General features: G+C 34.9%; 1 protein-coding gene across 4 annotated transcripts in view; it reads left to right on the top strand.

Moving 5' to 3' along the window:
• Nucleotides 1-16,145, top strand: part of qtc (quick-to-court) — a 148,560-nt gene that overhangs the window by 121,031 nt on the left and 11,384 nt on the right. For 2 of the 4 annotated variants that reach the window (XM_069849592.1, XM_069849591.1), the window contains exons 5-8: nt 1,991-2,244; nt 3,582-3,756; nt 3,843-3,938; nt 11,771-11,860. In XM_069849592.1, the coding sequence (XP_069705693.1) occupies nt 1,991-2,244; nt 3,582-3,756; nt 3,843-3,938; nt 11,771-11,860 (615 nt within the window). Of the gene's footprint in view, nt 1-1,990; nt 2,245-3,581; nt 3,757-3,842; nt 3,939-5,455; nt 5,690-11,770; nt 11,861-16,145 lie in introns of those variants that run through there. The other 2 variants (XM_069849593.1, XM_069849594.1) reach the window with 2 other exon arrangements.

The following is a 16,145-nucleotide window of genomic DNA, read 5'->3' as shown; positions in this document are numbered from 1 at the left end:
GCCATCACTGTACTACTGCTACTACTACTACTACTACTACTACTACTACTACTGGTACTACTACTACTACTACCACTACTACTGGTACTACTACTACTACCACTACTACTGGTACTACTACTACTATACTACTACTACTACTGCTAACTGCTACTACTACCACAACCACTGCCATCACTGTACTACTACTACTACTACTACTACTACTACTACTACTACTACTACTACTACTACTACTGTTTTATGCAAATCTAAATGTCCTATAATATCGATGGTGTTCAGGTTCTTCCTCAATTGAAATTTTTTTTTCAGAAACAGCTATATAATCAAATTTTAACACATTATTATTAGTTAAGCTTGAAAGCTTCAGGAAGACTTTTGAGCTACCACAGACACTTATTACTGACATCGTAACGCCAGTTTTGAAACTTTCTTGCCAAATTTTGAGTCATCATATTCACTTTTCACTCTATAATTCATTATATACTGTGTCTGTTTATTTTAATTTTCTGTCAAATATTTATGTAAAACATTTACTAGGTACTGTAAGATTCATGTAGGAGAGTATACCGAGTCCTTCTGGGCTACCACCAATGGGAGGCAGTTAATAAAATTAAATATATGAGGGAATGTAAACATAATTGTCAAAAAACATATCTCCACGTTTTGTAATTAAATTTTAACTAATTACAAAAAAAAGTCACATGTAAAAAATGAGGGTTAAGCTCTTTTACCCAACACTATAGATCTGTTGTTAACTAATGCTGGATTCTTGGCTATAAAGCCATTAACTCTCTTGCTCGGTAAATAGAAAAGTGATGTAGCAAAAGATATATCCATTTTAATGTAGGCACATATTTTTATGTCGTGCCAGCTATATCACCTACACGCAACTCTCAAACTCTTTGGAGGACTACATCTGCTATTAGTTAGTGGGTCCATATGACCTATCAGATAACTCCACCGACAATATCTCCTGTTAATCACTTAGGGAGCGCTTATGCATACCATGGCAGGTCAGCATGCTGAAGTGGCATTTCCTTCCTTTTTGATGGAACAGCTGTTGATTCCTCGTTCCCAGAGCCTCGTTTCTTAAAAACAGGCTTCACTACAGAGAGGTGAGGATGGGATTTAAGTAGGAAAGGTTATGGAATTCACTTCACTACTCCTTCCAATCCATACTAATATTAATACATGCAAAATGAAATAATATAACATAATTAATTTAACAAATGTAATTTTATATGTGTAAACGACCCAAAGTATAGGCTAAAGAAAACTGCAATTTAAAAAAAAGACATAACATACAAAATAAAATATTAACCAAATTATATGATAATCAAACATAGTTATGTAGATTGCCATGACAAATAGACATGTTATCTAACATTACAGCAAGAAAGATTGTCCTCTACAAGTTCTTATATTCAATAGTATTATGACCCGTTATCAGGAGATTCAAGAATGATAGGCATATGATTAGTATAATGTCCTATATGCATTGATTTCATCACCTGTAAGTATGTACAGTAGTGGTAAAAAAAACCGGACCAACCCTTGTAGCTGATTTCAGAGCCTTGTTCACTCCAGAGCACGATAGACTGGTAACTAAGACTTCCGTGGTTCGAATCCTCCCTGGGAAGGAAACTTTTTTTGTTCCTTATTCAAATTTATTTCCAATACTTTTCGATTGCAGCGATATTTTACTACTTAATTAACTTATTATTCCCAGAACATGAATTTTAGCTGCAGTCGAAAAGTATTGGGAATAAATTTGAATAAGGAACAAAAGAAAGTTTCCTTCCCAGGCAGGATTCGAACCACTAAAGTCTTAGTTACCAGTTTATCGTGCTCTGGATTGAACAAGGCTCTGAAATCAGCTACAAGGGTCTGTCCGGTTTTTTTTTTTTTGCCACTACTGTACGTAGCTTAAAAGAAGTATTTATCTCAATCTAACGAATACCGGATTTCACAATTTGAAATATTGCAGGTCCATTCCAAAGATTCTCTAACACACCTAGGTCCACTACCTCACTCCCCAAGCCTGGCTCAGTCTTCAGCTACCCGTAAAGAAGGCCCTGCTGCTGAGGATAGAGAGGGAGAAAGGACTCGTATTGTCACAATGTATGAGAAGAGACTTGAGGAGATGCAGCGGAATCACGTGGATGAATGCCAGGAGATGAAAGAGAGGCACAATGACAAAGTGGAGAATCTGCTACAAAGGCTCAGTGATGTTAACAATAGGTAAGTCACTTGTTTCACGAAACAATCTTTCTTTCTGATAGCTTATTCTTTCCCTCCTCTCACAGCTCACATGCCAGGTCTCGCCTCCTCATCTGTAGTTTAATCAAAAGTGCGTGTGTGTGTGTGTGTGTGTGTGTGTGTGTGTGTGTGTGTGTGTGTGTGTGTGTGTGTGTGTGTGTGTGCGTGCGTGAGTGTTACATACTAATTTTGTGTAAAATGGCTCATACTGAGAAAATATTGAGGTCATTATTTTGCAGAATTAAAAGGAAAACCATTTTCAAATTGGGTGTATGAAACAAAATGAGCTTACAAAGATAGTTGATCGACACTACATTTATATATTGAAATAGCGGATGAAGCCAAAATAGAAAATTTTGATTTTCATGGTATAAGAAATATCCTTGGTTAACAGGGTGCTTTGAGACAAATAAGTTATATTTTTATACCTGTATTCTGTTTGGTGGTCAAAATGAGTGGTCATCATCTTCTTGTGGAATCTGTGTCACAAAAACTTTGATAGAAAAGCCTATAAACATCTGCTCTATAAAAAGATATAAGGTAAGCAGGTTTTTTTTCAGCCTACCCATTATTTTTCACCTTACCTTCGCCACTGAATTTTATATGATACGTAATTCTCTCATGTTGGTAGGATGTTTCATGTGAGTGGTACTTGAACAGTTTTCAATATTTTGAAACTTCTAACTCCATCTTCAGGAATATGGTAACAGGAGTGCCTTACTTGTACTGAAATTGATGTTAATCATCTATAGTAGGGCTAGTTAAAAGTGGCGGATGAATTTATATTTTCCTCCACATAATCTACCTTTATTGATTCCTGGTCCAACTGTAGCTATTACAATTTTCAATATTTTGAAACTTCTAACTCTATCTTCAGGAATATGGTAATATGCCTTACTTGTACGAAATTGCTGTTAATCATCTGTAGTAGGTCTAGTTAAAAGTGGCAGATGAATTTATATTTTCCTCCACATAATCTACCTTTATTGATTCCAGGTCCAATTGTAGCTATTTTCCTTATTTCATTGCTCCCTGCATGGAATGGCGAGATTCGAAACAAAAAATCGTGGATTATAAGTTGAGGTAGTGTTGCTGTGTCGTTGTCAGCTGTATAATGTGCTCTTGTTTCAGCACGTGTGATAAATGTCTTTCATTGGTAGCTGGTAGTAGAAGAGACAGATGATACACAAGCATATAGAGAACAATTTCCCTTCACATGTCTGCCACTATGACAAATCATTGTATTATATTCTACATCCTCATAACTTATGAACTGGTTAAGTGAGAAGTGTGTTATAAATTGAAAGTAATTTTTACAGGTATTGTGAGCTGCGAGTGGAATATGACCGAGCACAGGACAGGATCCGAGAGCTTGAAAAAGATACAGAATCTCTACGAAAGAGCTTGGAGGAGCAGGAGGAACGACATAAGTCCATGTACCTCAAGATGTACATGAAAGGACAGGAAGCAGCCAAATTCGAACATGCAGATCAGGTAAGCAGGAGGATAGAACCAAAATTTCTGGTTGTAAAGATATGTTGTTGTGGATTTAAGGCGATAACGTTCAATATGGTCTGCAGGTGTTGGAGTTTGCTCACCGAGCCCCTACTCGGGTATCAGTTCCAGAGCTACTACAGCAATTACAAGTCACCGAAAATGAGCTGGAAAACATCAAGGTGAGTTTTATTGGTTTCGTCTCTTATTATGTCTCGTGTTTCTCTGGCCAACTGGTACACTAAACTGGATAGCAGACTAATTTTAAGATTGAAATAATATGCCCTCTTTTTCTACATACAGGGTGTCTACACCGAAATGCCCTATTTTTATTTTGCTGTCAATACCAAAGAAATAAAGGTAAAGGAATTTTATTCACAAATATAAGTCATATGAGGTATTAAACTTGTAACAAAAAACACACACTGTCACATTAGCCCCTGCGTTGACACAAAGAATATCTAGGGATGGTACTAATGGCTTCCACAATCCGGACACGGAGAAACATGATCAGAGAAGACTGTCACAAGAACGACCTACCTGGACATGCTGCAGCTGTAAGCCTTTCCCCAGGTTGTAGTTTCAACAAGATGGTGCTCCACCCAACTGGTTGCTGGATGTGCGGAGCGCATTTCCAAGGCGTTGGATAGGACGAGATGGACCCCAGAATAGGACTTCACGTTCTCCTGACATTGGGCCACTGGATTCCCCCTTTTTTTTTTTTTTTTTTGGGTGCTATATGAAGGACAGGGTGTACATCACTAAAGTGTGATGAGACCTCCGTGCCCGGATTGTGGAAGCCATTGGTACCATCTCTCCGAGCATGTTGGAGCGGACCTGGATGCAAGTCGAATACAGACTAGACATCCATCATGGCACCAAAGGGGCTCACATGGAAGTTTGTAATTTTTGTTACAAACTTAATCTCTTATATGACTTATGTTTGTGAATAAAATTTCCTTAACTTTATTTCTTTGGTATTGGGAGCAAGATAAAAACAGGATATTTCGATGTAGACACTATTTCATTCTGCTATTCATACTTCGGACCTTTCTCTTATTTTGATTTTGCGTCAATGAAAATAAAAAAAATCAAGTAAGATTTAAGATGTAGGCCCACCGTGCTATTGAAACTAATAATAGTTTCTGCCAAAGATGTTAACATCCTTGGTTACTCACACATCTGATATTTTATTGATGTATTATTATTTTAATTTTTAAAATGATAACACGTCTTACTAAATAAAAAGTACTGGTACTTAATGTTATACCGTTTGCCCAGGTGGAGAGTTCGAGATATTTAAATATTCCCGACAGCAGAAATGATAATCTTATCATGCCTATCCGGGTTATTAAAAGTGTTTCATGCTACCAGTTTAGGTGTAAGCAGGGGTGTTAAGATTCGGGAGAACCAAACACTTGACGATATATCTAAATTTTTTGTCATATTATGTGAGCAGCACACGTTCGGCACACATGTCATGCAAGAGATTCATTTTCTCTTGTTTAAGTAACTGAATGTTTGGTTCTGTCTTGTTGATTATAATTAAAGTAAAGATATTGTTTACAGGTCAGGAATGTGAAACATAGCTCTTCAGTAACTCTAGGTTTTGTTTTAATCATTAATCATCCTGCTCACTTCCAATGAGTGTGATTTTTTCGCTTTTTCATGATCCTGTTTTGTTGTGATGTCTACCCAGCTGACTGTATTGTACTGTGTGCTTCCTACTAGTTGGTTTGGAGAAGGCCACAGCCAGATAGATGACAGAACTCGGAATGCAACGAATTATGTCGTACAAATATATTTCAATATAAATCAAACATATTATGACTATGGATTTAAAAATTACAGCAGCTTGTTACCTGGAGGGAGAATTACATGCGTTAACAACTTCTTTCTTAAAAAAATAACAGGTTGAGACAGAAGTTGAATTTGCAACCGTTAAAATGTTCGTCCTCATTGTTCCTTTCGGTATTTGTCAGGGATTTATCCAAGACTCATTTCTCGAAGGATAAACTAATATCATCGTTATCTAGCACTGAAAAGATTAGAAAATTTTCACCTTCACTTTAATTATGTAGCTTCAGAGCTTTATTTTAATTGCAAGAAAGATTGTATTATAACCTAAGTTTTAATGCATTAATAACCTCAATATTAAAAAAGGTTTTTTTTTGTCTTTATAAATCTTACATTTTTCTTGCATTTTAAACTAGTAATTTACTTTACTGAATCAATAATTGATTAGGACCTATCAAAATTGTTTATTTATTTAAAAAATAAATAAAACCTTTTAAAAGTACGTTGAAGATGGACATTACTTGAGAAAAAATATGATAAGTATTCAGATATGTATGGGATACAAGTAACTACAAGGAATGATCGGAAAGTAGCGTACAACAGTTCTTTTTGCAAAATACTTAATAGGTAAGAAAAAAATACATAAAAACAAGTTTTACCTACTTTTCTACATATGAACCAAGTATCTCGTCACATGGGATACACGTAACTACGAGGAATGATCGGAAAGTAACGCACAACAATTCTTTTTGCAAAATACTTAATAGGTAAGAAAAAAACATAAAAACAAGTTTCACCTACTTTCCGACATATGAATCAAGTATCTCGTCACATTTCTCCCATCGTGACACCAATTTGAGTATATTTTGTTCATAGAACTCCATTTCCTGGAGATATAGCTACCTGCACACGATCGATTTCACTTCTTCATCTGAACCAAAGTGTTGACCTCCTAGGAATTTCTTCATTGCTCCAAAGAGGTGAAAATCTGACAGTGCGAGGTCTGGACTGTAGGTTAGATGAATGAACACCTATCAGTAAAATTTCTCAATTTTTTCACGAACAGAAGCCGCAAAATGGGGACGAGTATTGTTGTGGAGCAGTCTGGCATTTGCAGTGTCTCTGTTAGAGTGTTTGTCTCGAAGGGCAAGACGCAACTTTGTCAATGTTGAGCTGCTCTTCACACATAGACGATGCTAGCAAACGTGCAATCTTTTCTCTCTCTCTCTCTCTCTCTCTCTCTGAGGGGGGAGAGGGGAACATCCCATGCACCGAGACCTGAGGTTTATTGTGCGCCCCTGGGATGAATTGCATGCCCACCGACCCCACCTACGCCAAACCGACCCAACTGCTAACATCCTGATGACCAGTTCCGCCATCCTTCCAAACTCGTGTACCATTCTATGCCAACAGCCCGCCCACATTTCCCTTCTCAAACAGTCTGAGTTGTAAGTCCCCTCTCCCATCTCCTCAACGGCCTGAAGTGTAAGCCCCCTCTCCCATCATGAGGGGGTGGGTTCCGCTGCTGGCCACCAACTACCACAGCTTGACATATCCATGGAGACTGGCCCAGAGAGTCAGCAGCTTTGGAAGGCCGCAACAGTTGCGATCTGAAAACCAAGTAAGACAACCAGAAATGAAGAGGAAAGGATGATAAGGGAGGAAAGGAAGTGGCGAGAATGAATGGGGTTCCATACTCCTGATAAAGTTACGGTACCTGATATTCATCTATAGGAGTGAGAGAAAAACCCCGAAAAAACTCACCCAGGCAACTTGTCCTAAACAGGGAATCGAACCTTGGCCCGCTAGGTTCGGGAGCGAAGACACTACCACGAGACCACAGCGGTGGACAACATGCAATCTTTATACAGTAGTTATCGCTCATTCTGCCATTACTGTGTGTAGTGCAAGATCAAACTAGCTGCCAAATTTGAATGTCCAGATCAAAGTAACAGTCTGTAAAAAAATTTGTTGTGCGTTACTTTCCTATCTTCCCACATACTAATAGTGTTCAATGATTGAAAATGAAGCACTACATAATATCCCATCCTATGGGTACTGGTATAGTCACTACTTTTTTTGGGGGGGTGTCTTAAGGAGGAAGAACTCCTTTCTATATTTCTTATTGTTTGCTCCTGTATGATACAGTGCTAAAGTTTTTGTTTATTACCGAAATTTTACAGATGGGGAGTTTTTAACAATAAGTAGTTTTATATGACAACTTGCTTTATTATTATTATTATTATTATTATTATTATTATTATTATTATTATTATTATTGTTATTAATTTGAAGTAAAGATTATCTGAAATATATATTTTTGTTGTTTTCTGAGCACTATTTTGATGTACCGGTACTATAAGAAACAAATTACCGGTATCACTCTTATGTTTGAGAACGAGAACGGAAAAAACTTCATAAGCCAACTTATGCACAATTATGTGTTCCTTATAATTGAAAGGGACATTGAGAGAAGAAACTGCATTTCAAATTGATTACTTTGGCATCATACCAGTATTTAAAATCATTATTTGATAAATAATATTGCATTTTTTTTCGTCAATAAAACTTTTGCTCGAACAGACTTCCATTTTGCACTACACAGACAAATTTCTGTATGCACAGAGCCTGTATTTGGGATCATTTCTTCCCTTCTTAAGAAGTGTTTATGTTGTTGTTAACTCAAGAAACAGAACTTATTTTCAGCAACTTTTCTGCTGGCCAGCAAACATGAAAAATCCTGCGAAGCTAGTGCCTTACTATTTGTGAAAAACAATTATTGATATTCTTGTGGAAAATAAATGAAAAAAGCATTAAATCGTGTCTGTTCTTCCTAAACTTTGAATTTCGTTGAAAATGGGTATTACTTTCTTTGTGTTCTGATAGTATGACTTTCTTATCTGCTCAACAAGTGGTGAAAATCTGTATGAAAATTGTGTTGCCTACAATTTACACGCATCTGTGCACATATTTCGGAATCAAGTTAGTTGGCTCATAAAGGCGACTGCAGACATAATGGGTGAGTACTGGACTTCGAATAAAAGCAAGGAATTTTTCTTGTCCGTAATTTCCGAAACGATTTCGGCATCAATTCATTTCTGTCATAAGGCTATTTGGAAGTGTTTTCCTAGTAGAACAGCCTGAGCATAAAACTTTTTTTTAGAGCCGCAGTTATGATAGTATTCAGCTGCATTTTCCTACACACAACTGTCTTACACCTTTGTACGAGAATTCATTTGTTCATCCCTCGTATACATTTTTAAGAAGAATATGATATATGTATTCAGCGTGGAGTATAATAATATATATTAGACCTATAAGAAAATTAAGTGCAAGAAATTAATTCGACTTTAAAGACAATGCAAATATTCAGATTAAGTAAGGTATAAAGAATGGAAAGGGAGAAACTTCCAAGATTAGCCTCGGTATATAGACCAAGAGAACACAGAAATCAAGGAAGACCAAGACATCGATGGAGGGATCAGAGCCATCTGTCCTAGATTATCGTTACAGATCACATGGTCTAAAACGAAGAAGTTCATGATGATGATGATGATGATGATGATGATGATGATGATGATGATGATGATGATGATGATGATGATGATGCTGAAGTATGGTATAATATTTTTGCACATAATAACTAATAAAGAAATTGCTTTAATAATGTGGAAGACAATTTAAATTCTTGCCTACTTATGTTACACTGTTACAGATGGCATCAAATGTTGTAGTGAAACTAATATTGGAAATAAAGAGGATTGTTTTGTACATTTATGAGATCTTTATTATGTTTGAAAATGTTTAATTTTTTATGTCGTTACCTATAGCTACATTAAATATAAAATAAATAAATTAGGTGCGATTTGATATTTACTGAACTTTCTGTGCATTTTGTTATAGTTAGTTTATTTGAAAATGATTTCTTTGATTAATACCATTTGGTGATGTCATAAAAGGTTTGATATTCATATAATGTGCATTAAGTTAATTCTTATTTCAAATAAAGCTTGACATATTTGGAGTAATTATAAGGTAGTATGTCTTAAGTCATCTGGCTCTGGCCTTGGTTTGATGCTCACCAACTTGATATCTCATCAGGAAGATGGTCAAGATAGTCACCCATGAATGTTGTTTGTTTTATTTTGGTGGCAGGATGGGCTTCAGTTTGGGAATTTGTGAAATGTTTGTATTGGAGAACAGAACAGTGACATTCAGAAATTTAAAAAAGGATTGTGAATTGTATAGATCCGCCTTTGAATTTCCTGTAACTTTTCCCTACTTGCTAAAAGTTGGCACTGTCACCCTCAAAACAGCTAGGAATTAGTTAAAATGCTTGTCATTTACTGAGCTATCTAGTTACAATATTGCATGGAACTTAATTCTGTAACTCATACTAATATATTAGCAATCCTAGTTTATTTTATTTTATCATCCCCTCTACATAATTGCTGCATGGCAATATAAGGCTTTGCTCTTTGTTAACTTTGATAAAATCTAATGTTTTTATACTCAGAGTTATGTTTGCTTATTTGATGCTTGGAGAGCTACTCAAAAATAAATCTGCATGCGTCATGTTCATTCTCGGATCTGTTTCTTTCTCAAACATAGCTTCAGCCGTCATGGAAGCTCTTCACATGGTCAAATAATGAGTGAAGAGTCATACTGTATATAATCTGTTAATTGCACGATTTCTTGTCTTTATTGTACCATACATTTTTAATTATATTCATCACGATTTTTTAAACAAAAGCAATTATAACATGGCGAATATAAATCCTTTATGTTCATTTGATACGGTATTAAATTAACAGTTTTAAGCTAGGAATGTGAATTTTAAAATAATTTCTCTCTCATATGCATTCATGAAGTATACAAACTGCACATTTCAAGGACAAAAATTAAGAACAGAAATACACAAACCTTTGTTTAAAATCTGTATACATTTATTGGAAAGCTATTGAAGAGATAGTATATACATAAGAGATTGATATCATTAGGATGAAAGCAATTATTACGTTCTTTATCACTTCATCATTAATTTGAAGTCCTGGTAGTTACGTACCCAGAGTAATTTGTTTAATACAGTACGGTAGGGTATGTATGGTGGTTGTTAAAAATTGTAATGGAAGGTATAGCAGTTGCCCATGACGAGCCTTTAAATTCCCTGATCAGTACATAGACCCTATACAAAAATCGCCGAGTCTTCAGAAATATATGGCACTATGTTTACTAGCAGTTTTTCGAAATAGTGAGAGGGTAACCTAGTGTTTTTTTTTCTTCTTTTTCATAACATAAATAATTGTGTTATTAGCACTGCAGGTAACTGCTGACTGTTTTCAGAGTAACTTACGATATTATTTTTATTTTTAGTTGTTCGAGTAAGTTGTTATTATTTCTTCTCTAAATGCCTTGTGATTCAAACTATTCTGGATTTGCTACAGAATTGTATCATTTTTAAGTAACAATTGTGCATGGATCTGCACAAAAATTGAGTAATCACGTGCATAATATAAAGTTAGAAAGTAGATTTAGGGTGACAGTCATGTCTCCGCTCTTGCTCTGCAACAACTGTGGAAGGAGTGGAATATGAATATAAAGCCCATTGTCAACCAACTCAATCCATTCCTTACTTCCTTAATATCGTCTAAGAAATGTTTGCAATATTTCTTCGTGCACAACTTATTTTTCTCTCACGTCAGTCTCTCATCATGTCTCATTTTTCTTCATGGATGTTCATAGGTGTCTTTTGTGAGCTGCTACAATATCGATAAGAAAAAAAAAAGTTATCAAGAATTAAATGTTTTCCATACAAACACTTGACATATTGCCAAACATGTGTATTTATTGATTAATATTTCAGGACATTTCTTATAAAGGCAGTATATTTGCTAACACAGTTTTTACTTCTTAGTAATATTAGTTGTAAGGTTAACAAATCTAACAATTTATTGAACTAACAGAAATTCCAACAAATCAAAATGTAGTTCCTTCACAGAATAATTACACAGTCATATCCCACACTGCAAATATACCCGTATATCTTAGAAAATCAGCTAAGTCATTATCCTGGTCTACATATAATTATTTGAAATTGATGAAAATTATTGAAACCTTTTTACCAAAAGGCAGTTTTTCATAAATGGAAATCTGCTTAATAATTCTGCTGTTGTAATCATATTATGATTTCTCTCCTGGGCGATTGCAAACCTTGCAGGATACGGACCACCAACAAACAGACAAAACAAAGCCAGCTTTGCTCAGTGCAAAGGAGGCCATATCTCTATGGATACTTGGTACTCGCAAGGTACGTCGCCCACCCCACTCGTGCTTCGCCCATTCTGTTACTTTATGTTTCGTCTTTATTTGTATGCATGGCATGAAATTCAGCATGTATTGTTTTCACATCAAGCCATACAGCAGCTGGAGAACTCTGCCATCCTACACAGAATCCTTATGCTAGTAATTAATACTATTATATAATTACTGATAGGTATTTTATATAATTATCATCACAGAATGTATGGTATCTTTAAAGGCTCTTACGACTTTGCTTTTACTACAAACAGAACAAGGTCATATACCAGAAATGAAATAACAATTTTATGGGATTTGCTAGCACAGAGTGAAAGAAGTGAAATTTAATTAAGACAATTCCATTACTCGTTCAGTTGTTCTGAATGTACAAACAACAGTTTAAATAAAACAGCTAAGGAAAAACAATACTTATTAGGAACAGATATATTTAGTTTTCAATAGATGTAGAGTTTTTAAACCAATCATTAAAATTATATTCTTGCCAGAGTAATAGGGCTCACTAGAAATCCCAAATCAATATTACAAAGTACTGGGACAAAAAAGAAATCAGAGGTGTGCTTAAAAACGCAACATAATTTCTGGTTCAAGACGTCAAACATCCTCAATTAAAGGGATCATTACTATAAAACACAGTCTTTTACTTGATATTGAATATTATTTTACTTTAACAAAAGATGTTAAATCTGATTCTTCTGCAGACATTTTAAAATTGCTAAATACTATACTATACTATCATTATAAACGATAAATTTAAATTATTCTGTTAATGAGGGGGCTACACATATTTTAGAGATGGAAATACTGGTGCAATATGTTTCCATTTTCCCTTTTGCAGAGGATTACATTCCAACACTACTAAGTTTGAAGGTGAAATTTTAGCTGTTCTTTCAAACTTACGTTTTCTGATTGAATTAATACATTTCAGAAGACTATGATACTATCAGATTCAAAAGCAGCAACCCTTGTTGTAGCATCGAATGTAACAGCAAAAAACCTCATTATTCTAGAGAAGGCTCCATCATTTACAGTGCCCTAGTGGGCTTCAGATACTTGTCCACATGGGGTGAACGAATCAAGGTCAGGCATCGTACGGTTATGACGATTGTTATCGCTTCAGTTACTCCTACAGTTCCTACACAAAGTAACCTCCCCTCCTTTGCCTGCTCATTGCTTCCCGCAGAAGGGAAATGTGCCTACTGCCCAGAATCGTGCTATCTGACGGTGACTGTTCTAGAGTGTAGTAAAATTGTAAGACAACTGATCAAATGAGTGGTTGGTACTTCAGTGGCTCCCTGCACATTATGGAGTGGAAGGTAATGAGGCAGTTGATTTCTTGACCAAGAAAGGAAACAAAATTGCTCCAAACTTATCTATACTGGTACCTGTGTTACCGGTATCTACTACACTATTAACGGCACTTTTTTGTTATGTTTTTCATTATGGAACTGAAAAATGTATTAATAATTATGTTTTTAACAATTTTTCTTTGAACTTCGCTTAGGCAATAAAAAACTTAAAGTTGGACGAAAAGTAGGTTAAAAACAACAAAATTCTCTTGCACAGGACAGTAATCATCTCCCTGTTTGTTATAATATATTCTACATGAGTTCTACCACCTTCTTCACTGTCAAACTATTACTCAAGTTCTCCAGCCATTCTGTTAAATACTGGAATGCAAGAGAGCAAATGACATTATCATCAATGCTCAACATCAGATATCAACCAACCATCTTATTACATTGTGTAAAAATGTATAGAATATTCCTCGTAGCTTTATCATTTTTAATTTTACTAGAAAGTGTTACATACAAAAGTTGTTGAAAATAAATGAAGTAATGTTATGCCAGTGCTTTAGAAAAGTATTACTCAAGTATGATAAAGCTTTTACGAACTTCCGGCTCTCACTGGTCGCCTGAAATCCATCACTGATGCACAGTGGCTACTGTGTGTTTGTTTAGAAGGCAGTGAAAGGGAAAAGGACATGAGTGGAAGTTTCTGAGTTCTCTTTCACTTCCCCATTGTGCCCAGGGCTGTGCTACAGCAAGACTGCAAGGATAGCTGCTTTTGACTCTGATAGTATCTCAATCTCCTTAAAGTTATAAATTTAATACAGGACAATGTGTAAGCTTGAAAAAATAGCTAAAATTTCACCAAAATTAGTACCGGTAGGCCTAATGCTTGAACCTAATCCTCTGTGGAAGGAGAAAAGGGAATATATTGCCCCAGCACCAATGTCTCCAGGATTTGGTAAACAGAATCCATCTGTAAAAACATATAATTTAAATATAGGCCTATCATTTCTAATGGTACGTACTAACAAATTTAAAATGTGTGGAGGAGTATCCCTTGATTATACTCTTTTTAACACATATATCGCTAAAGAACTATTGAGTTATTTAAATAAACTGGTACAGTACTTTATAAAGTACCGATAGTGAAGTGAAGTAGTTGTTTATTTAAACAACTTAATAGTTCTTTAGAATCTTTTATCTAATTGATTATATCTATGTGTCTAATGCTCTATTCGAACACACAATTTAATTCAACTACAAATTTTAATGTCAAGCTTCAAATAATAAAATTAAAAAAACATAATACCGGTAATAAAAAATAAAAAAAACACACATTATATACAAAAACGTACTTTCGGACTTACATAGTCTCATCGTCCTCTACGTGTATAGTAATATGTAGACATAGGCCTATGTAACGGAACACTAATGTAAGAATCTTTAATGCAAGTTCTCCAGTATGCTGATGTGTCTTTAGGCACATTATGTTTATTTGGCTTCTTTTTCATTGGTTGGATCCATAACAGAACAACAGGCCACTAACCTTCTCATCAAATCACTTGGGACTGTAATCTGCACAGCATCTAACCCAAAATTGCTTTGCATGTGTTCCAGACCTTTTCTTCCATTCAGATAGATGAGAGATAAAGGATTGGACAATGATCATAATCAGACTGCAGGGATTATGTGAATATAAAAATGGTTTTCCACATATCTGTATTCAGGACATAAGCCAATACCTATTTTGTATCATTATTCTGTACAAAATCTGATGTAGAGATGTGTTTATTTCTTAGAGTTAGTGGATTAGTGATTTATGGCATCGAACATGACACTTTTAGGACATTTATGGTTTATAGTTTAGAGTACGATACTGTTGTAGTTCATAAGTGTGTATTAATAATGTACCTATTTAGCACTGCAAGTTAACAAACTGATCATCTGTGAAAAATTACTGTTTACCAAAACAATATAAAAAATGTCATAGTATTAATAAAATGTATCAAATCGTTATAAGCTGAATTTCTGCATATTTGTACCAAGAGTTGCGAGGAAATAAAACATTAAAATTGATTTATAAAAATTGTGCCAGGTTGGGTTTGTACATTAACATATTGATGACAAGTATGGATCTTTAATTATCTTTCCAAAACACTAATGGTTGTAAAAAAATCTCTATTTAGAAGAAATTCTCATTTTATAGGACCCATGTACTTAAAATTATCTCTACATAAACTTACCTTCATATACATAATTATTATCGACTTTGCAGTACCTATACAATTTTTAGCCATCAAATATATTTCAATAATACTTTCTTAATTACATTCCGGTGGCTATTACCTACATTATTTCTCCTTTAAAACTTGATGCAGTATAAAATGTAATTGTACTGTACATGGCTCAGTAAAATTACACCTATTATTTTTCAACAAGAAACACTTTTTCTCATCTTTCTCCCTTTGGTGTATAATCTGGTTCGATGCTTCATTCCTGAATACTCACTCTCTTATTGTGATTATTTTTATAATCACCTGATATTTAAAGTAGCTACCGTAGTTAAATTGCCATGTTAACATCGTCTGGTCCTTGTGAAAGATTAAATTAATATCAATTACACTGTCATTAACATTTTGAATTGAATTATTTTAAATTATAAAAATTGTAATTTTCTTTAAAAAATTAAGTACGTATAATTATGAATAAGAAACTGGAGTTAGATATCCAGCTTTATTTACAAGTAGTACCAGCGTTTTTGGCGCGTGTCCTTGAGTAAAAAGCCAGTCAGTGAGCACTTGTTGCTAGTGCAGCTGAGAAAGTACCACTCAACACGTCATGTTAGCAGTCTGCCAATCACAGTTGTCAGCTTTCTCGTCCATAGACTGTGGCAAGATAAGATACTCGCTCTCAACGCTACCATTACTTATTTCATGCGCCAGAAATGGTGGCTTTGGTTATAAGGATATTCAGTCATATTGATTG

This window comes from Periplaneta americana, chromosome 16 (genome assembly GCF_040183065.1).
Source record: "Periplaneta americana isolate PAMFEO1 chromosome 16, P.americana_PAMFEO1_priV1, whole genome shotgun sequence".
NCBI lineage: Eukaryota > Metazoa > Arthropoda > Insecta > Blattodea > Blattidae > Periplaneta > Periplaneta americana.
The sequence above is the reverse complement of the archived record's forward strand: the minus strand, read 5'-3'. Positions and strand labels throughout refer to the sequence as shown.